Genomic DNA, 23,204 nt, shown 5'->3' on the forward strand with positions numbered 1-23,204 from the left:
GATACATCGTATACGATTAAACTTAATTTTTGGAGCCTATTGTTAAAAACTTGGATCGTGAGAGATAATACTACTATGTATTAAGTTATGAGAAATATTAGGGTCATTTGGTTGATGATTTGGAATAATTAATCGCTAACATAAATGCCGCATGCATGGCATGTGGTTGGCTTGGCTACATAAGAAAAAATAATCACAACATAACTTCTATATACTATTATTTTATATGAATAGAATATAGAATATGGGATACATGTATTAGCAATATGGCATTAAATTGTTCAAAGATAAGAGTGTCAATTTCATGTAACTAATAATTTTCTCATTATTCATTAATGAATAACAATCCCTTCAATTATTACAGTTTAAAAAAAAAAAATAGAATTAGCTAGGAACTTTGTTATTAATTCATAGCTAAATTGAGAATTAGCAATAAATTTTGTTATTTAACTATAAAATTTGTTCGTCATTAATTTATAATTCATACACGAATCAAGCGTTTAGTGTAACATTAGACTAACTACAACTCTAGGAGAATATATAATATATATTGTATGGGTGCATAAATTTTAGGGGTGAACATAACCGGGTTTTGTTCGGGTTTTTCAAATATCAAACCAAACCATTTGTGTAAAAAAATTAAATTTATAAACCAAACCAAACTAATAAAATTCGGATTTTTTCGAGTTTTTCAACCTTGGGTTGATTCGAGTTTTTCAACTACCAAACCAAACCCATTGTGTTGAATTTTTAAATTTATAAATCAAACCAAACTAATAAACCTAGGATTTTTTCGGTATAGTTTGCATACAAACATATAATTAACTTGTGCTTCAAATATTTCTTTAGTCCAACCAAAATACAATTATCTAAGGTTCTTCTTAAGAAAATATGAGATGAGTACTGATGACACTAAAATATTCGATAAAAAATAATAATGAAATCATCATATAAAATAAATATTGCAAAGTCATTATGAAAATGATCATAATTTAAAAGTACTAAATCATGCTATAATAAATTTAATAAGTATTAGTCACATTACTAAATATTCAAGGAAAATTAAAATTAGATTATATATTTTAATTGTCTAAATCAATGTAATTGTAACGACATGTTCCCGTCGTTATAGAAAAGCCAATGGGGAAAAATTGGGGCCAAAAAACTTTTTCGTACTATTTGGATTTTCCCAACCTAGTCCAGATTTGAATGAAATTGGAGTCTTTAGGGTGTAGGGAAATCTGGTAACAATCGGTTGGATCAATTATGATTTTTATTACATGAGGTGTTAGATAACTCGTTAACGAACCCGTATGACTTTACGGAATTGAAATTGGGGGAGTAGAACTCCCGAAATCAATCTTAGCGTAAAGGTATTTTCTAACCGTCGTGGGTTAGAGGTGTGTTGTGAAATGGAATTTTGAAATTCTTTTAATTAGCTCTCTGGTTTCGTTGGACCGCTTTGGCGGGATTATTGTCGCTCTAGCCGGGCTGCCGTAGCGGGAAGATGATCATTGTGGCGGGTACAACAACACTTAAAATCGTAGATGAAAGATGAACAACTCACTGTTACGCGGAAACCGCTGGGGCGGGGGATTTGGTCGTTTTGGCGGGGTAGCTACAGCGTGATGAGGGCCGTTGCAGCGGGTCCGACACGACTTAAACTCCTTAATAAACCCCTAAACGACCTCATTATGCATTTTTTTGACTTTTTGAGCTAGAAACGACCCCCAGACGACTCTTACTCATTTGTCACCATTCTTGAGGCTAAAGGTAAGTTTTTCACTCTCCGAATCCGTTTTTTGATTCGTAGAACGTAATATAATGGGTGAATATTGATGGGGAAAGGTTTTGTGATAGATTTTATGGTGGAAACAACCCAAAATTGGATTATTGGGATTATGGGTTTGATTAGGGTTCATATAATTGTTAGTAATCCGAGTAATTAATAATTGCTTATTGATTCCCGTATTATATTGATTGTTTGTAGACTAAGAACAAGCGGAACGAATTCGAAAAGGGAAAAATTAAGTTTCTTAGGGTTTCAAGTTTGTATCGAGGTAGGTGATGCTTGTGATTCTATGATTGTGTGATGTATGCTTGTTCTTGCTTCATTATGATACTTATATATGTATGAATGTTGCAATGTTGATCACACTTGTTGTAAATAAGATAGATGAATTATCCTTACCATGAAATCATGACTTAAATGTATGATCTTGAGGATGTATTTGTGTTTGTGATTGTGATGTGTGAATGAGACCAGATTGTCACATTTTGGCATAACTAACTTGGATCGGATTGCCACATTCCAACATAAATATGGGATCGGATTGTCACGTTCTGACATGTTAACTGCTTGGGTTTGAGTTCCATGAGAGGACCAAGGATGTGATGATAAATGTGAAATGTGTTGTTGATTCTTTATGTTGATAATGTTGTATATGTTGATATATATACATGTGATTATGATGATGTTTGACTTGCTTATGTTGCACTAGTGGGATAGCCGTGTGATCCCACCAGTACACTTCATCTTATTTTGTTGAGTACATGACATCTTTAAATGGATACTGACAGACCTCACTTAGAAGATCAGTGACCATTGCTTCAAATTCAAGGGTGAGCCAATTCTTCAGGGCTGCCATGAGATTCTTTTTCATCTATGTCCATCATTTCCAGACTTAGACATTTGTTATAGTTAGTTGATTAGTTCATTAGTTTGGAGATTGTATCACTTCTTGTTTAGACTTGGTTCATTGTTAGAATGTTTTGGTATATTAACCTCTAGGTTCTAGGTTAATTCTTTCGCATTTACTTTAGTTTATTGTTGAACTTATGTTTAGAGTTTATGGGAACTTTATTGTGTTTCCTTAGTAATTGACTATTCTGCTTAGTTTTTAGATTATTTGCTTGGTTTGAGTTGTAGTAGTGGTTCTCCCACCGCAGTGTTAATGTGGGTGTCAATCACGACGATCTGGGTTATGACAAAGTTGGTATCAGAGCCTAGGTTTGTTGATCTTGATGTACCGAAACGAGTCTAATAGAGTCTCGCAGAACGGTACGGAGACGCCTTTACTTTTTTTCGAGAGGCTATAGGACTTTAAGAAATCTCTCTATTTTTTTTCTTGTCTCATTTCGTGCTATGACTTGATCCCAATTGGTATCTGTCGATTCAAATTGGTATTTAACCTCATTCACTCTTCTGTCCGCAGATGGTTAATACTAGGTATAACGGTGTTAGGCCCGTAGCTTCTGTCAATGCTCCAGCTTTGGAATCAGCAGCGAGAGGTCGCAGTCGAGGCAGAGGTAGAGAAAGAACTAGGGGTAGATGCCGTGGGAGAGTAGCGTTTGCTGTGAACGAGGTACCGATTGATAATGTTCTTATGAATGAGAACTCTCTAGCGCATAATGAAGAGATAGAAGAAGATATTGATGTTGGAGATGTTGAGGAAAATGCATAAGAGGAATAGGTGTCAGAGGAGACTACGATTGTTCCTCTCATTGATCAGGTGTTAGCTCAACAGATTATGGCGTTCTTGAAAGGGTTGGCTGGTCATGGAATGCTTCTATCTGCTCAAGCTCCTGCTAATCCCTTTGTTGCTAGCACTGCGCCAAAGACGGGTGGAAATATAAGTACTGATGCTTTCTTCCGTCCTTTGTTTAGTTCTGTTATGACTGTGAACGAGCATAATATGTTGACTAACTTTCTGAAGCTTAAGCCTCCGGTATTTCTTCGTTCTGAGACTGAAGATGCTTATGAGTTTATCTTAGACTGTTATGAAAGGCTGCAAAAATTGGGTATTGTTCACCAACATGGGGTTGAGTTCGTGTCTTTCCAACTTCAAGGTGATGCCAAGCAATAGTGGAGAGCTTATATGAAGTGCAGATCTTCTACTTTACCTCCACTTACTTGGACCCAATTTCATGCTCGGTTTCTAGAAAAGTATGTGCCTAGAACTTTAAGGGATCGCATAAATTTATGGTTTTAGAGCAAGGTGGTATGTATGTGGCTGCTTATGAGGTCAAGTTCCATGTTTTATCTAGATATGCTACGCAGTTGGTTGCTACTGAAGAGGAGAGAATCCGATTATTTATTAGAGGTTTGAATTCTGAGTTGTAAGTATTATCTGTTCATATGACTTCTGCATGAATGAGTTTTAATGAAGTGACAGACTATGTTAAGAAAATAGAGGAGGTGAGGCGAGACGGTCAAGCTAAGGCTTGGGCAAAAAGGGCAAAGAATTCGGATAACTTTTAAGGCTCTTACTCTAAGGGGTCTGGAAGGCCAACACTTGCAGCCAAGCAAATTCAGTCTGTTATGCCCGCCTCTACAGGTAACTACTCAGGAACTCCATCTCATAATTTTCAGGATAGTCAGAGTGTCGTGCCTTCGACATGAAGCAAATCATATTTTGATCGTACTTGTTACAATTGTGGTGAACCTGGGAATGTGAGGAGAGATTGTCCCCACCTACGTGTGTTAGATTCCGCGCAGCAGCAGTCTAGAGCAGTGGTACCCGCGAAGAACAGTAATAACGGTAAATGTCGTCCACAAGGTGGGGGAAAAGGTAATCAGCGAGGTCGTGGAGGTAGAGGAAATAGTAATGGTAATGGAGGTAGGGGTAACGCACAACTGGGCAAGGAAATAGCTCGTAAAGATGATATGGCTCAATGTTATGCTTTTTCGAGCAAAAATGAGGCAGAGGCATCCGACGCGGTGATCACATGTACTATTCTTGTCTATGACCGAATGGCTAATGTGTTGTTTGATCCGGGTTCTACTTATTCATATGTATATGTGAGATTTGCCTATGATTTTGAGATGATTTGTGATATTCTTAAATCCCTTATTCGTGTTTTTACCCCAGTTGGAGAGTCAGCCATAGTTACACATATATATCGTGCTTGTCCTATTGTGTTTATGGGTTTTCAGACTTAGGCTGATTTGGTGATTTTGGATATGATTGACTTTGACATAATCTTAGGCATGACTTGATTGTTCCCCTATCATGTTGTGCTTAATTGTAATACTAAATCTGTAACTCTAGAAATTTCGGGAAGGAAAAAATTAGAGTGGGAAGGGGTGTACAAGCCTAAGCAAGCTAAGATTATATCCTCTATTTGGGCTAGTAAATTAGTAGAACATGGTTGTTTGGCTTATTTGTCTCATGTTAGGGATGTTGAGATTGAGGCTCCATCCATTGGGTCTATTCCTGTGGTGTCTAAATTTAGTGAAGTGTTTCCTAATGACTTGCTTGGTATGCCCCCAGATAGAGATATAGATTTTTGCATTGATTTAAATCCCGATATGCGCCCTATTTCTATCTCTCCATACCGCATGGCTCCGACAGAATTAAGAGAGCTTAAGGCCCAAATCCAAGAGCTTCTTGATAAGGGATTTATTCGCCCTAGTGATTCCCCATGGGGTGCTCCAGTTTTGTTTGTTAAGAAAAAAAATAGTAGCATGAGAATGTGTATAGATTACCGGCAATTAAATAGAGTCACTATTCGAAATAAGTATTATTTGCCTCAAATAGATGATATCTTTGACCAATTGCAAGGGGCAGCGGTTTTCTCTAAGATTGATCTAAGGTCCGGTTACCATCAATTAAAAATTAGATCGGTAGATGTACCTAAGACGGCGTTTAGAACTCGTTATGGGCACTATGAGTTTTTCGTGATGTTTTTTGGTTTGACTAATGCACCTGCAGCTTTCATGAGTTTGATGAATGAGGTGTTCAAGCCATTTCTTGATTCCTTTGTGATAGTCTTTATTGATGATATTTTGGTTTATTCGAAAAGTGAAGAAGAGCATGTCAACCATCTTCGTGTTGTTTTGGGTGTTCTTGGGAAACAAAAGTTATATGCTAAATTTTCAAAGTGTGAGTTTTGGTTGAAATCAGTTGCATTTTGGGGCATGTAGTTTCTAAAGAAGGGGTAATGGTGGATCCTCAGAAGATTGAGGTGAGAATTGGGTTCAACCTAGTTCTGTGACGGAAGTTAGGAGTTTTGTGGGACTCGCTAGCTATTATCGTCAATTTGTTAAGAATTTTGCTTTCATTGCTACTCACTTGACCAATTTGACCAGAAAGGAAATACCATTTGAATGGACTGAAAAGTGTAAAAAGAGCTTTCAAAAGCTCAAGACTCTCTTGACCACCGCGCTCATCCTAGCATTACCGGTTAAAGGTAAAGATTTTATTGTTTATTGTAATGCTTCACATTCCGATGTAGGTGTTGTGTTGATGCAGGATAAGAATGTTATAGCTTATGTCTCGCGTCAATTGAAGGTGCATGAGAGGAATTACGCAATGCATGATTTAGAGTTGACGGCGATAATGTTTGCTTTTAAGATCTGGCGACATTACTTCTATGATGTTAAGTGTGAGGTATTTACTAATCATCGTAGTTTGCAGCATGTACTCACTCAAAAGGATCTGAATTTGAGACAACGAAGGTGGATGCAGTTACTTAAAGATTATATGATGTTACCATTCAATACCATCCGAGCAAGGCTAATGTGGTGGCAGACGCTTTGAGTCAAAAAAGGTGAGTATAGGTAGTTTAGCTTGCTTGAGTGTATCCAACCGACCTATGGCTAAAGAAATTTAAACCTTAGTGTCTAAATTTATGCAATTGGGCAGCTCAGAAAGAGGTATGGTGTTAACTAGTATTGAAGTAAAGGCCACTTTCATTGAGGAGATCAATGCCAAATAATTTGAGGATGAAAATTTGGAGGAACGTAGAGAGAAGATTGCGATTTGTAAGGCACAAGAGACCACCCTTGATAAGGATGGTGTACTCAATCTTAAAGGAAGAATATGTGTTCCTAGAGTAGATGGCTTGATTGAGAAATTGTTAGCAGAGTCTCATGGTTCAGAATATTCTATTCATCCGGGTTTGACCAAGATGTATAGAGATCTGAAGCGAACTTATTGGTGACCGGGCATGAAGAAATACATAGCAGAGTTTGTGGTGAAGTATCAAAATTGTCAACGAGTGAAGTATGAACATCAAAGGTCTGTAGATTTACTTCAAAGAATGTCAATTCTGGAATGGAAGTAAGAAATGATGGCCATGGACTTTGTGGTGGATCTTCCCAAGACTTTGGAGAAGTTTGATTCTATTTGGGTAGTGGTTGATAGATTGACTAAATCAACCCATTTCATTTCGGTAAGAATATATTATAATGCTGAACAATTGGCTAAGGTGTATCTGAAAGAGATAGTGAGGTTACATGGGGTGCCCATTTCTATCATCTCAGACTGTGATACCCAATTCACATCCAAGTTTTGGAGGAAATTGCATGATGAATTGGGCACACAACTCACTATTAGTACAGTCTTTCATCCACAGATAGATAGACAATCGGAGAGGACTATTTAAGTGTTGGAAGACATGCTGAGAGCATGTGTGATTGATTTTGGGGGACATTGGGATAAGTTCTTACCTTTGTGTGAATTTTCCTATAACAATAGTTATCATTTCAGCATTGATATAGCACCATTCGAGGCACTCTATAGGAGACGATGTAGATCACCCATAGGATGGTTTGAGGCTGGAGATGTGAAACCATTAGGGGTTGATTTAATGAGGGATGTTCAAGATAAGGTAATGAGCATTCAAACTAAGTTTTTAGCAATCAGAGTAGACAAAAGAAGTACACAGATCATAAGGTGAGAGACATGGCGTTTCAAACCAATGAGAATGTTCTTCTTAAGGTATCAACCATAAAAGGGGTGATGAGATTTGGTAAGAAATGTAAGCTAAGTCCTAAATATATTGGTCCATTTAAGGTTTTTGAATGTGTTGGATTGGTAGCGTATAGGTTGGCTTTACCTCCTAATCTATCGGGTGTTCATCCGATATTTCATGTGTCCATGTTGAAAAGATATCATGGTGACGGGGATTATATCATTAAGTGGGACTCAATTGTGTTAGACAAAGACCTCCAATATGAGAAGGAACCGATTGCAATTCTTGATTGTGAAGTGCATGAGTTGAAGACCAGGGAGATTAAGTCCGTGAAGATTCAATGGAAGCATCGTCCAGTTGAAGAAGCTACTTGGGAAATCGAGAGGGACATGCGAGACAAATATCCCAATTGTTCGTCGATTCAGGTATTACTTAATTCTTCGTTTAGACTACTTTTCCTAAGTTGGTCATTTGGGGACGAGTGATGGGTAAATTGGTATCTATTGTAACGACATGTTCTTATCGTTATAGAAAATCCAACAGGGGGAAAATTAGGACCAAAAAACTTTTTCGTAATATTTAATTTTTTCCAACCTAGTCCAGATTTGGATGAAATCAGAGTCTTTAAGGTGTAGGGAAATCTGGTAACAATCGGGTGGATCAACTATGATTTTTATTACATGAAGTGTTAGATAACACATTAACGAACCCGTATGACTTTACGAAATTGAATTCGGGCGAGTAGAACTCCCGGTATCAATCTTAGCGTAAATGATATTTTCTTATCGTCGTGGATTAGAGGTGTGTTGTAAAATGGAATTTTGAAATTCGTTTAATTAGCTCTCTGGTTCCGTTGACCTCTTTGGCGGGATTATTGTCACTCTAGTGGGGTCGTCGCAGCGGGAAGATGGTCACTGTGGCGGGTACGATGACACTTAAAACCATAGATAAAAGACGAACAACTCATTGTTACGCGAAAGCCACTGGGGCAGGGTATCTCGTCGCTTTGGCGGGGCCGCTACAATAGGGTGAGGGCCGTTGCAGCGGGTCCAACGCAACTTAAATTCATTAATAAATCCCTAAACGACCTCATTATGCGTTTTTTGACTTTTTGAGCTAAGGAACGACCCTCAGGCGACTCTTACTCATTTTTCACTATTCTTGAGGCTAAAAGTAAGTTTTTCACTCTCCGAATCCATTTTTCGATCCGTAGAACGTAATAAAATGAGTGAATATTAATAGGGAAGGGTTTTGTGATAGATTTTATGGTGGAAACAACCCTAAATTTGATGATTGGGATCATGAGTTTGATCTAGGGTTCATATAATTGTTAGTAATCCGAGTAATTAATGGTTGTTTATTGATTCCCATATTATATTAATTGTTTTTAGACCAAGAACAAGCGAAACGAATCCAGAAGGGAAAAATCAAGTTTCTTAGGGTTTCAAACAAGGATTGTATGATGTATGTTTGTTCTTGCTTCATTATGATACTTTATATGTATGAATGCTGCAATGTTGATCACACTTGTTGTAAATGAGATAGATGAATTATCGTTACCATGAAATCATAACTTAAATATATGATCTTAAGAATATACTTGTGTTTGTGATTGTGGTGTGTGAATGGGATCGGATTGCCACATTCCGGCATAACTAACTTGGATCAAATTGCCACGTTTCGGCATAAATATGGGATTGAATTGTCATGTTTCGACATAAATATGGGATCGAATTGCCACGTTCCGACATGCTAACTATTTGAGTTTGGATTCCATGGAAAGACCAATGATGTGATGATAAATGTGAAATGTGTTGTTGATTTTTCATGTTGTATATGTTGATATATATGCATGTGATTATAATGATGTTTGACTTGGTTATGTTGCACTAGTCGGATAGCCGTGTGATCCTACCAGTACATTGTGGTTGTGTATTGATATTGCACTTGCTCTTATTTTGTTAAGTACAGGACATCTTCAAGCGGTTACTGACAAACCTCACTTAGAAGATCAGTGACCGTCGCTTCGAATTCAAGGGTGAACCAATTCTTCCGAGCTACTATGGGATTCTCTTTCGTATATGTCCACCATTTCCGAACTTAGACATTTGTTATAGTTAATTGATTAGTTCATTAGTTTGAGGATTGTATCACTTCTTGTTTAGACTTGGTTCATTGTTAGAATGTTTTGGTACATTGACCTTCAGGTTCTAAGTTAATTCTTTCGCATTTACTTTAGTTTATTATTGAACTTATGTTTAGAGTTTATGGGAACTCTATTGTCTTTCCTTAGTAATTGACTATTCTGCCTTAGTTTTTAGATTATTTGTTTTGTTTGGTTTGGGTTGCAAAAGTAGTTCTCCTGCCGGAGTGTTAGTGTAGGTGCCAATCACGACGGTCTAGGTCGTGACAAAATCAATGTAAAACTAAAGAACAAATATTCAATATTATTGTCATTCTTAGTGTTGAATTGATTTTCTTTTTTACATTAGTATTAATTTGATTTTTATTTAAGTTTTATTATAATCATCAACATCTATGAACTATAATCTTTATTGAACCATTCCAAATTCTAAGTTTTAAACTTGTGATAATATATTAAAAGATAAAAACTATGAAATAGTATAAGAAATATTTTTAAATTATATCAAAGTAAATATTTTTATGTATAAAATAAAATTTTAAAATTACATATATAATGTCGGGTTGGTTTGGTCTCAGATTGATTTTTTTAGTTAAAATCAAATCAACCCAAATATAGTTAGGGTTTTTTTTTTTCCAATACCAAACAACTAGTCGGGTTTTTTTCGGTTTGCAGTTTGGTTTGATTTTCAGTTCAATTTTGTACACCCCTAGGTGCATTGTTAGTACCTCTAGGTGTTTCCAATAAACAAACGTAAATCTTCAACAGGCTTGTGTCATGAGGACATCAAAGATTAAACAGGCTAGTCACACATATGAGGAAGTTCTGAAAATTGGGTTGATAACAGTTCAAGCTTGTTACTCAAAACTTGAAATTTATGGATTCAAAATCAAATAAGCCTAAACTCTCATAAACTAGATCCTTTGACAACCATCTAATTCTATTAAATAACTCACTTACTTGATTAATATGTGTTTATATTGCGTAAGACTCATTAGAGGGGAATTCCTTTCTATCAATTTTTCATTTATTTCCAAAATACAATTTTATATTTCTGATTAAAGATAGAAGGATGAAATTCATCCCACAAGTCGTTATATTTCTCGACTTACTAGTTTTTTTGTAAATCATTCAGTGTATAGTAACAGTGTAACACACTCATCCTATTAATTTTCCTTATCCATATGTGATAAGCATGGCCGTATGATGCTGACACGTGTCTCATCCAGCAATGAATGACGGCTCCCACCATCTTGGTATTGGAAATCCGACGTCAAATAATCAATATATCATAGATGGCGCGTTATGCCGACCATCTGACCCAAAATCTCTGAGATCATAGCGGCTCTATTATGGAGTACTGCTCTGTAGATCCCAACACCTCGCACGTGAGGACTCATTGCGACAATGGGACTTTCAAGATTTTGCAATTTACTCCCTCCATCTACTTTTATTTGTCATATTTCGTTTTCAAAAGTTAATTTGACTAATTTTTAAAACTAATATATTATAATATTTTGCATATCAATATGATAAAAAAAAATATCATAAAATGTTAGTCGACTTTTTTTAGTTTGACCCTAAAAAAAGAAATTATGATAATTAAAAATGGATGGATAAGATAACTTTTTAAAATTATAACATTTACTCCTATATATGTACCACACATGGAGACATACTTTCATATTTACACAGTAAAAAGGATAGTATAATAAATATCGAGAAAGGAAAGCAGTTAAACTCAAAGCAATTTAGCTACTAGTGATTTGTAAACATGATACATAACTATCCTCCATCTTCCTCATAAGGTCTCTTTTTAGGACAGACTAAAAGATGCAAATGGTTGTATCCAAGGGCATGATCTAGTAGTCAATGAAGTGAGTACGAGCCATAAGGTGTCAAGTTCAAATCCTAACACAATTCAAGTTTAAAATTTCTTTCTATTTGTCCAAAGTCCAAATCTTGATGGACAAAGTTACATGATACATATGTTGGTGGAAAGTAGCAGTTACTCAAAAACTGATGGATGTAACATCTAAACTAATTCAAACAACACGATTATAATAAGAAATAGGAAAAGGAATATACAAATGGTTGTGATGGCTACTCTGTTGAATAAGGGCGGTACTTTTAGCCAGAATTTTATTATCTTAGTGCAACAATAATTTGGTTAGGCTCCATTTTCGTGCACCATAAGAATGGAAACTTATATTCTCTTTGTTGAAGCCTCACACATCAATATCATGCCTAACCATTTAAAATCTAAACTCTGAGGTGGATAAAGCATCACAGTCGTGGCATCACACTTTTCACTAGTACACACTACACTGTACTGAACAATTCTAAAATTAGATACTGAAAAAGATTCCTCTTAACAAGGATTGCAATATATAAAAAAACAAAATCCACTAACATATAATATCATATATTAGCAATAATCAAATAGCATTACTTTTCACGGTTTTATGTTTTACAAAAACATCAAATACTTGTAGGACAACTGCATCAATATCAATTCTTCTCTAGTAATGTATGACTAATTAACCATTATACAAAAGGTTTATAAATAGTTAGTGCAATGGACAAATATTTATCTGTTTTTGGATGTAGAGTAAAGCTATAGATAATTTTGAGAAGTTCATTTCAGAGTTCCCAATATTGGAAACACTAATAACTGAATTCTTGAACAGAAATATTTAAAAGGCAGAAGGAAAATGCTATCGTGACAATTATATCATAGCAGTTATACAGAAGCAACAAAGTTCTATAGTCGCTGATATTGCTTTTGAAGCTAAATACACATCTGCTGACAGCTAATCACTTATGAGGTAAAGCAAATTAGAAGAGCATGTCATGTGCTATAATAACTCAAGAGGGAGAGTGGTGTTACGAAAAACGTTATTGCATAGTCCAGAAAATATTCTCATATGTTATATATGCAAATTAATGAGTATATTTCAAAAAGTCATCAAAACTTTTTGTTGTTTACGTTGGCTCTATGTTTCTATAATGGACCACGGACATGCTCATTTTCCAGTTGAAAGAGAACTTTTGAATTGAGGTACCATCATATATATATATATGTGTGTGTGTGTTATTTTATGAACTCGAGTAGGATACTATAAGATCTATATATCTGTATTTTACTAACTATGATCAGTTCCTGATCGCCCCACGCCCCCACACAACCAATCAACAACAACAATATACCGAGGTAATTCCACAAGTGTGGTGTGGGAAAGGTAGGAGTGTAGGATGTATGCCTACCTTATCCTACCTATCTTAGTTGGGTAGAGAGGTTACTTCCGATAGAACCTTTGCTCAAAAGCGGTGCACATAACCAATATGAACGAGAATTTTCTTCCGCTTGAGTGGGCCTTACACCATTTCTTCTGGTATTAACTCAAAAGTATGATCCACAAACGAAAAAGTAAAAGTTAAAGGAAATCAAAAGATCACATGGGCACAACTATGAGAACAAAACGAAAATAGTTACCTCTAAAAGAAGAGGAGCACAAAAATATACGTCAAAGCAGACAAAGCTAAGTACTCAGCTATTGGTGTGAATTTTGTCTTGTTTCAACGCAATAGGTCCACTTCATCAGATGACATTTGATATTGCTTAATGTGGTCCAATTTCGTCCTCCTACCTTAGATATGTATGAATCTATTATATGGCATATCATGATACAGTAATGTAATAACCCCTCTTACTCAACATTTGGCAAACCTTCTTCCCTATATATCTCGTCTCTATCCCAGCCTCTTCTTCCTATATATAGGGACAACTCTTTCTCACTATTTAAATAATCCATCAAAACAAAAGAAATAAATATAATATAAGATTGCAAAGCACAACACTGATCTTCTCTATTTAGATGGAGAATATTTCTTGTTCCATTCTTTACGTCCTTCTCTTTCTTATAGCTCTTCTCTTATACTATCATATTTCATTAAAGAAATCAAAATGGAGAAACTTACAAAAAGCAAAGCTGCCTCCTGGTTCAATGGGCTGGCCGTACATAGGGGAAACTCTCCAACTGTACTCTCAAGTTCCAAGTGTCTTCTTTGCTAACAAACAAAAAAGGTTCTCTTAATTCAAAGAAAAGAATATTCATCAGTTCATTAAAAGCACATACCATATACTCATTCTATTTCGAATGTTTGTTTGCAGGTATGGTGATATATTCAAAACACACATTCTTGGGTATCCTTGTGTTATGCTAGCTAGTCCTGAAGCTGCCAGATTCGTGCTGGTAACTTACGCTCACTTGTTCAAACCAACGTACCCTAAGAGCAAAGAGAGGTTGATTGGTCCTTCTGCTTTGTTCTTTCACCAAGGAAACTACCATTCTCGACTAAGGAAGCTGGTTCAGAGCTTGCTAGCTCCTGAAGCTCTTCGTAAACTAATTACTGATATCGAGGACTTGGCCATTTCTTCCTTGGAATTATGGGCGGAAAAAAACCAAACCATCAATACATTCCGTGTGATGAAGAAGGTTTGTTACTAGTAGCTCGTGCACCTTGTTGAATTGTGAGACCATCTCATCTAAGAAGCTTAAACTGTTAAAGAGCATACGCATTAAATTACTTAATTATATCTTCAAATGAGCTGACCACAAGATTATAATCAATAGATCAGTCTAACACATGAATCTGACGGACATGTTACAGTTCTCCTTTGAAGTAGGCATTCTTGCTATATTTGGTCATCTGGATGCTAAGTACAAAGAGGAGCTCAACAAAAACTATTCCATAGTAGAAAAGGGCTATAACTCTTTCCCTACGAACTTACCCGGAACTGCTTATTACAAAGCTATGGTGGTAAGTAAAGCTTCTCTTATTCCTTCCCTATGAACTTACTGGGAATAACTTGTTTATTCCATAGCTTTATTCTGAAATTTTCTGTTATTGACAAAGGCAAGGAGGAAGCTTAATCAGATTCTTAGAGAGATAATCAGTGAAAGGAAGGAGAAAAAAATGGTAGAGAAAGCTCTCTTGTGTCATCTGTTGAATTTCAAAGATGAGAAAGGGAAGAATTTAACAGAAGATCAAATTGCTGACAATGTCATCGGAGTACTCTTTGCCGCCCAGGACACAACAGCTAGTGCTTTAACATGGATTCTTAAGTACCTCTCTGATGACCAGAAACTTTTAGAAACTGTTAAGGTATTGTCTCCAGATTCCTTTTGGTTCCTACCTAGTTTTTTTGCTTTCTATTGATTAGTTAAATAAACACAGTGAAAAGGAACTACACACTATCAAATCACCCAAAAAGATAACTACAGGTAATCAATTAGTTAGCCTACTACAGTAAGCTAAAATGTACTTTAGTGTAAAAATAAATTTGCAGTATCAGTGTACATATGGTGAATCCCTTTCTGTTTCCCATCTCCATTAGCACTTCTAGCATGTTCTATTGTGAGTCCGGCTCCCAGGTTTAAGAAAAAAATCCTTCAAGTGCAGGCAGAACAAAGAACAATTTACGAATCAAATGGAGGAAAGAAGCCGTTGACATGGGCTCAAACAAGAAATATGTCACTAACTTACAGGGTAATCTTTTCTGCTTAGAATTAGTTATATTATACTCACAGCTTCAGGAAAAGAACATTTCCTCTCATCAGCTAGAAGAACTTCAATTGCAGGTCATTTTAGAGAGCTTAAGGATGTCTAGCATTATATCTTTCACCTTTAGAGAAGCTGTGGCTGATGTAGAATACGACGGTAAGTCATTAGTTATCAAATGTAAGCTCAACCATGGATATATAAGTACAAAAGGACACACATATATAAACTCAGTGCTCCTGTAGAAATTTTCTGATTATCTATTTTACGCAGACGACTACTTCGTATTCAATACTAGTATGTGTGACAATTAGTGTAGATACTTAATAGTAGTTTTTTTTAACTAATCATTCAGTCATTTTTTATGAGGCTTTGACTGGACATGAAAATGTATATAACATACCAAAAGTACAGTGATTTTAAAGATATGGTGTTATTCCTACAGTCGTATTTCATCAAGGGTACCATGAGAATGTCCAAGTAAATAGTTTTGAAATAGAGAACAATGTCAATCAAACTCACATGTCAGACTCATTGGACACAAGTACATCAAGACAAATTGAGAAATGCATGTATTGAAAAAACTTTATTTTGTGTCTCACACAACTGACACTAATTATGTGGGGATTCTTTTTGTCCCACAAGTTGGTGAACCTAAATCACACACTTTTGGGTCCACCGACTTGTGAGATAAAAAGAAGCCTAACACTAGTTGTGAAGGTTGGTTGAAGCACGAAAATGTAGTTTTCATATGTATCATTATTAATTATACCTTCAATACTCTGTAAGGCATTACTCATTTGACATGAATAGTAAAGATATCTTTAATGCAGGTTACTTGATTCCAAAAGGTTGGAAGGTCATGCCACTATTTAGAAACATTCATCACAATCCAGAATTTTTTGCCGACCCTCAAAATTTTGATGCTTCCAGATTTGAGGTATGTGGTGATCGAGTACTAACAAAGTGCTTTTCAATTCTCCACCTGTCTAGAATTTTAAAATATGAAAATTTGGTTTACTCCTAAAAAAAAAATTATGTGGTGGATGATGGATGCAGGTTGCTCCCAAACCCAATACCTACATGCCATTTGGCAACGGTGCCCATGCTTGTCCTGGAAATGAACTTGCCAAACTGGAGATGCTGATTTTGATTCATCATTTGGTTACCAAATTTAGGTTCGACAATGACATCATATTTGCTTCTAGATTCATAACTGTATATTATTTTGAGTCCACGATTTTTAACTACTTTACAAAATCCATTGTATAGACTAATATTTAACAACAATAATAACATAGAAAAGCTGCAACAACAGCAGATCCAAAAGTTTAAGCCAACAGGTGGGGAATACCAAAGCATCAGGACTTGTCTATAATAATGGGTACAGACTTCTCTTATATATTCTTTTTAAAAATATTTATACAAGCAGATGTCATGTGCTCATGTTCAAGTGTTGAAGAAACACATCCACTCAACTCCCCACATAATTCTCACAAAAATCTAGTAAAAAGGGAAAGGATGAGTTTAAAGAAATTTCTTCTCAGTTCCAGCTTCACTTATATTTATGTCACGCCAGGAGATTTTTTAAAATTTCAATTGTACCTACTAGAAGCGTGCTAAATATATCAGTGCTCTGACTTCATTAGAAATTTATACTCATCCATTAATTATTGCAGGTGGGAAGTCGAAGTTTCCAAAGGAGCAGTACAGTATAGTCCATTCCCAATACCTCAGCATGGACTCCCATCTAGGTTCTGGAAGGAAACAAGAAGCCAAAGAGATCCCTAGAAAACAAGATGCCACCTGATAAAAACTAATACTAGCAACAGAAAAGAAAAAAAAAAACAGACGATACCTCTGAACTTAGTTTACTGTTTCTGGTGAAACTCATCCGAGCAACATTTTTGTTTGCTGGGTTCTATTTTGTTCCCTTCGATGAAATTGTACTATAAAATTATTAGTATGTAAAGTCAATCACATTATCTAACAAAGACAGCAATGTCTTTTCTGGCTAAATTGTGACATAATGTATTCCAAGATTATTACTAACTCTGTCTTATAACAACAGTCAACAGTTATGCATCAATCTCAAACAAACTGCAGTTAGTTATCTGAATTCTCACTTACCATGTTTCTCCATTTAAAAATTCATCTCAGGAAAACATTATACAAAATAAAATTTTAAAAAAGTACTTGAAGTTCTCTATATTTTATATTGGCATAAAAGTCTCTGAGAGAGCTAAAAGACTTATAGAAGGTTACGACCCCCAGTAAATGTACTAACATGACGAAACATAGTTTCAGTAAACAGGTTACGCCTACATAGATTCTTTTTTCTTCCACCATGCTCTAGCTTAAGCTAAGTTCGCATGGATTCCTAGCTTTATATATTCCAATTTGGTGAAAGAACAAAGATATGACTCATATAAGTTGGAAAAGCAGCACCATAGTGGAATATTACCGGTCAAAAGAAATGATGCTCAATGGAACATTTCTGTGTGCATTGCATTGAAGAACATATATTACTTCACGTGGGAGTCAGCATCACTGGGCCTAAGAAGATCCAAGTGTCCTAGATGCTTGAGTGGCAGCAAAAAGGAAATGGATTGATCTAATGGGAAATTCCCATAGTGGAAATTAGCACTTATGGAATAGGATGAAGGGTCCCATTAGACATGTCACTACAAAAATAGCCATCATGTGTATAGTGATCCTGAAGCTATAATGGTCTGGTCGGCTACACTCATGAGATTTTTCTGGACTTGATTGAAACAATTGCTATGGGGAAGTAGCAAAATGGAGGTCATATAGACATTAGGGAAAAGAACTACCTTGTTTTCTAGCCCACGCACTCTTAGTATGGAATGTTCCAACAGGAATGAACCTCAATGATAGATCTGAATGGTTGTGACTTGTGACCTGTATATACATACCAAATTACCTAATAAAAACAAAAGGTCACACCAAATCTACAGAACCATAATAGCCATAAATAAATTAAATGAAAGAGAATGCAAAGGCATCATAGCATTACATGAATAGAATATGGAATACATCACAGCATGTGAAAACAACATGAAAATTACCAAGAAATTTGAGTGTTAAGGGTTTTCTTTTAACCTCAGAGTTTTTCAGGGCATGACTCTAATTTCAGCGTATTTTTGTATCAACCTATGAACAGCAAATTGCATATCTGAAGTAAGTGAATTTCTTCATATATGATTAAGTTTCAGCTTGGGAAGAGTGAATTTCAAAGATAGAACTTCAGGCTCGATTTATCACCTCGATACCCTAAGGGAGGAAAAAAAGCTTGTCAATGTAACCTCAAGCAATATATGGACTACGATATTGTTTTGCAGCAGGAATGTAACTCAGAAAGCTGGCCAAGATTGTGCACGCGTAACTGCAACCATGATGTCGGATGTTATTTTAATCTCTCTGTTTTTTTATGCTAGGGTGAAGGCATATATATTGACATAGCATAACTTTCAAGAAATCAAACTAGTGCCCTCTTATCTGTATTAGGATTTTCGTCTTAGCAAGTTAAGGCTAGCAGAATCTAAGAAGCACTTTCCGGAGTTGCTCTCCTACAAGCAACAGATGCTTGATAATTGAGATCCTCTGTGAAGGAAATATGACCTGACATTGCACTACTACTTCTGAGAAGTAGGAAGTGAATTGCATTCCAGTTATGGGTATCATAGAAGCTGCAGATACATTTTAACACATTCTGATATTGGCTATATGGATCATTAGTACATTACCTACCTTAGAGCATTGCAGAATTCTTATGAAGCCTGAAAGCCAAGGGCATTCAACGAAAGGCTTCCCCTGAAGATACAGATCGATTTGAAGTTAAAACATCCTGAAATTTACTCGTACAAATCTCCCATCAATATCTATGTAGCAACTGAAAAATTAACCAGCCATTTTAAACCAAGTTTACATATCTGTTTTGGCATCAAACACTTCCAAGAGAGAAGTACCTAAAAGGTAGATTGCAAGCTAAGGGCATCATATTAAAATTTAAAGCCACTAAGCAAAAATCCATCCTCTAGCCCTATCTCAAAAAAAGAGAGATCGCCATATCCCATGAAGATAAGAAAACGCCTAGATTAAATTTAAATACTTGTCATTCACTAGAACTGGTGTAATAAAATAAGTACAACTCTGTTCGTTCATCATACATCATTTATCAATAACTAGTACATGAATACATATTCTAATATGTAGTATATAAAAACCAGTGTGCAATTTATACAATTTTATAGATCACTCATTATAAACATAAAAATTCTTCGAAGGAACGTGTATTCATGCTTCAGATCATTATCAAGTATATACGTACCTGTACTTGTACAAAACAGGACAGGACCTTAACAATCAGAAGTTTAGAACTACCTCATTCCATTTATTTTTCCTCTAAACTTCCTATCCATTTACATTATATTACTCCGCGTTTCTATAACCTACTTAACTAATCTCCTCTACAGCTAACCATAATTTATCGCATCACCTAGTAGAATTACACAAATTACTCTACAATTAAGCGTCGTTGATAAATCAATCCGTCCCTGAACAAAAGCCTGAGACAAATATCAACATGCATATTGCTCGACTTAAAGGTAAAATTCGACAAAACATGAAAAAATTTGTACATTCAAGAGACGTTATACATTGCTGAGACCAAAATAGATGATCGAAATATGTTACCGAGTAGAAATCAGGGAAGATCTGTCGCCGGTGAAGCGAATCCTATCGATCGGGGGGTCGATCTTGTTGTTGCCCTAATTCCCACAGAAGAATATGAGAACGTGTTTTATAAAATTTTGGAGGGAATGCAAACTGAACGCGCAAAATGCAATTTATACTCTTCTTTTTTACGCGTTTGGGAGCACATGAATTTTGTACGCGTGATTCGATTATAGATTTTTTTTTTTTAAATACTCTAAAATAAATTTTAAATATTTATCGGACGATAAATTTTCTCATTAGACATAAATGTTTCAATTATAAAGAAATTATGTTATTTTAAAGACAAATTTAAAAGTCAAGTAAGTAAAAGTGATGGAATAATATGTGTATTTTGAATCAAGAGTCATGTGACTTTGTTTAATTGATTGGTTTGTCATGTGAGCGCATGTGAACTACAAGCATTTTGCTTTGCAGATTTTTTGAATAAAATGTATGTAAGAACATGATTCGACCATTAAATAAGTTTGGTGTTGCTTCTCTCTTAATCTTAATCAGGAGTTTTGATTTTAAGTTTTGAATATAAAAGAGATTGATAGAAAATACTTTTCCCGAATACAAATCACACGCTGCAATTTAAAATAGTTAAATTTCAATACAAATGTTAAATATCACGAAGATATCAGAATAAAGAAATACTATTTAAATATAAGTCCAATGTTGAAGTGAAAAAAAAATTGGGAAAATTATGTGATTAAGCAAACTTATACTACTTAATTACTCATCATAGTTATAGTTTGCTATAATTACACTCGCGACTAACATTAATCATTAATTACGTGAGTTGACTTCGAGTTGTATAATTAGTCACGTTTGTATAATTCGCCACATTTGTATAATTCGCAACTAACAATTCTTCGTTTGATTTGTATTTGTATACGATGGTTTATATTTGTATATGACGATGATTTCCTTTGGTTTTTCAGTTTTGTCATCACATACATTCAATTTTTTTGTGTATAACTTTTTAAATTTTGTATAAACGTGTGTAGTTTTCAATTTTTGTATAATTTAATTCATATAATATATTTTGTATAACTGTTTAAAGTTCATAAGTTTATGTTTGTATCAATTCATCATTTCAAGTTTTATCATATTTGTATAATTCTAGACTTTATATTACTCAATTATACAAAAACACACAAATAATACAAGCGTAGCCGCGAATTATACAAATTATTGCTCTATCTCGCTCGTCTCGCTCCCAATCTCGCTTGCCTCTATACTCCCTCTCCCAGTCTCGCTGGCCTCTCTCCTCCCTCTCCAAATCTCGCTGGCCTCTCTCAATCTCACTTACCATATACACAAATGCATATATTAATATACAATTATCTAACCGATATACATATACAATTCACCTCTCTCCCACTCTCTGCCCTCTCTTGCTCGCCTATCTCCTCCCTCTCCCAATCTCGCTTGCCATATATACAAATACATATGTATAATATACAATTATCTAACTGATATACATATACAATTCACCTCTCTCCCACTCCTTGCCCTCTCTCACTCGCCTTTCTCCTCTCTTTCCCAATCTCGTTCGCCTCTTTCATCCCTATAACATGTAGCTACGAATCGTAATTATCAAACTATAGCTATGAAGTGTAATTAAGCTATTTTAAAGTAGCTATATGCGAAAGTTCCTAAAAAAAATCTAGTTAAATGGAATGTTCGGATAAATATAGCGATGCCGTCTGTGTACTTTTTAAAAGTGTTATACACAATTTACTTCTGCATTTGAAATATTTGCTAAATTGATCGAATAAAATGTTATACAAATATATCACTTAATTAACATTGATATCACCAGCAATATATCATTAAAGCTTCAAAACAAATATTGTCACCTACCAAAGTAACCAATATTAAATATAAGAGGTCGTTGGTAGTAGTTCATAGTTTAATCGTAATTCCTTTTTTTACCATTTTAATTCCACATGTCGTGTACTATATTCTACTATTTTTTTCATCTAATTTTTTTTTCTATAAATATAAAGTACAGACATCCTCCTACAAAGGAAGAAAAAGAAAAGTAGAGACGTGCCAGTGTGGTTCTAAGGAGATCCACCAGATTATGAGTGAGCTGGAAGTTAAGCAAGCTAGCTTAAGGTTTAAGTTTAAGTATCTACTCCCTACTTTCTACTGGTGTGACTTTCTTTAATTTGATTAAAAAATTAAAGTTTCCTAATTTAAAATAATTTTAATTATATTTTCCCATTTTATTTTATTTATGACTAGTCATAAGTTTTTATAATCATATAAATGTCTTATTGTATCTCATTATCCATATAAATAGTGTATGTCATATAAATAGTGTATGCATGTATGATATACTTAATTTCATAAACAACAACATATCTAATGTAATATTATAAAATGATATATGAAAAGAATAAAGTTAGGTGGACTTTACTTATATATATGGTTTTGTGTTTATTCAAACTTTGCACATCAATTAACCTGGATGTAATAGTGTTCACTACTACATATATAAGCTCTTTTTATTCCAAGAAAAAAAAATGCACTTTCTATTTGAAGATATTTATGGATTAAATTTAAGGGTAAAATAGTAGTGGTCCTATCTATCAAGTTGTAGTTCCAGCAACTACAGTGATAAGTTTGACAAAAGAAATTGAAGATTATTTATCCATGGAGCATCTTATCTAAAAAGATAAATAGTTAGAATAATATATTTTTATTATTTAAATATATTTCTAATATACCTCCTTACATACAATTTGATTTTTTCAGATATGTAAAAAAATTAATAATAATTAAAATTTAGTTAAGGACCTTTGTCTGCAACAATACATAAAGATTTGAAAATAAAGGACTATGTTCATACATTTTCTCTTATAGTTGGAACTTGGAAGTTAAGCAAAATAATTTAAAATCTAATTAAATTGACTTAATTTAAATGTTTTGAAGTAAAAATAGTTTTTAAGTACTTTCTTACTTTTTTTTTACCATTAGAATAAAATTTTAAAATAGAGGATTTGGTAGGTACACGTGATTCAAAGTGTGATTTACTGTAAAAGATAAT

The 23,204-nt window shown here is 34.8% G+C and overlaps 2 protein-coding genes across 3 annotated transcripts in view; both read left to right on the plus strand.

Annotated features, from left to right (window-relative positions):
- The window catches only part of LOC125815375 (probable LRR receptor-like serine/threonine-protein kinase At1g67720), a 191,655-nt gene that overhangs the window by 127,968 nt on the left and 40,483 nt on the right, over nt 1–23,204 (plus strand). The gene's annotated exons all lie outside the window — the stretch shown is intronic.
- On the plus strand, nt 13,696–17,228 carry LOC125815376 (abscisic acid 8'-hydroxylase 4). The gene is made up of 9 exons (XM_049494839.1): nt 13,696–13,928; nt 14,016–14,340; nt 14,516–14,665; nt 14,762–15,010; nt 15,308–15,394; nt 15,487–15,565; nt 16,240–16,346; nt 16,466–16,584; nt 17,086–17,228. Exons 1-9 carry the CDS (start codon nt 13,720–13,722, stop codon nt 17,195–17,197), a joined length of 1,437 nt encoding a protein of 478 aa, XP_049350796.1. The 5' UTR covers nt 13,696–13,719; the 3' UTR covers nt 17,198–17,228.

Source organism: Solanum verrucosum, unplaced genomic scaffold (genome assembly GCF_900185275.1).
Source record: "Solanum verrucosum unplaced genomic scaffold, falcon-dt-bn FXZP01000261.1, whole genome shotgun sequence".
In the NCBI taxonomy this organism is placed as follows: Eukaryota; Viridiplantae; Streptophyta; class Magnoliopsida; order Solanales; family Solanaceae; genus Solanum; species Solanum verrucosum.

What these genes read in the sequence shown, in the direction of transcription:
- LOC125815376 (XM_049494839.1), top strand. Translation starts at nt 13,720, where the DNA reads ATGGAGAATATTTCTTGTTCCATTCTTTACGTCCTTCTCTTTCTTATA. An exon ending in CTTATTACAAAGCTATGGTG is followed by an intron (nt 14,666 to 14,761) that starts GTAAGTAAAGCT and finishes TTATTGACAAAG; the next exon opens with GCAAGGAGGAAGCTTAATCA. An exon ending in AACTTTTAGAAACTGTTAAG is followed by an intron (nt 15,011 to 15,307) that starts GTATTGTCTCCA and finishes CTTCAAGTGCAG; the next exon opens with GCAGAACAAAGAACAATTTA.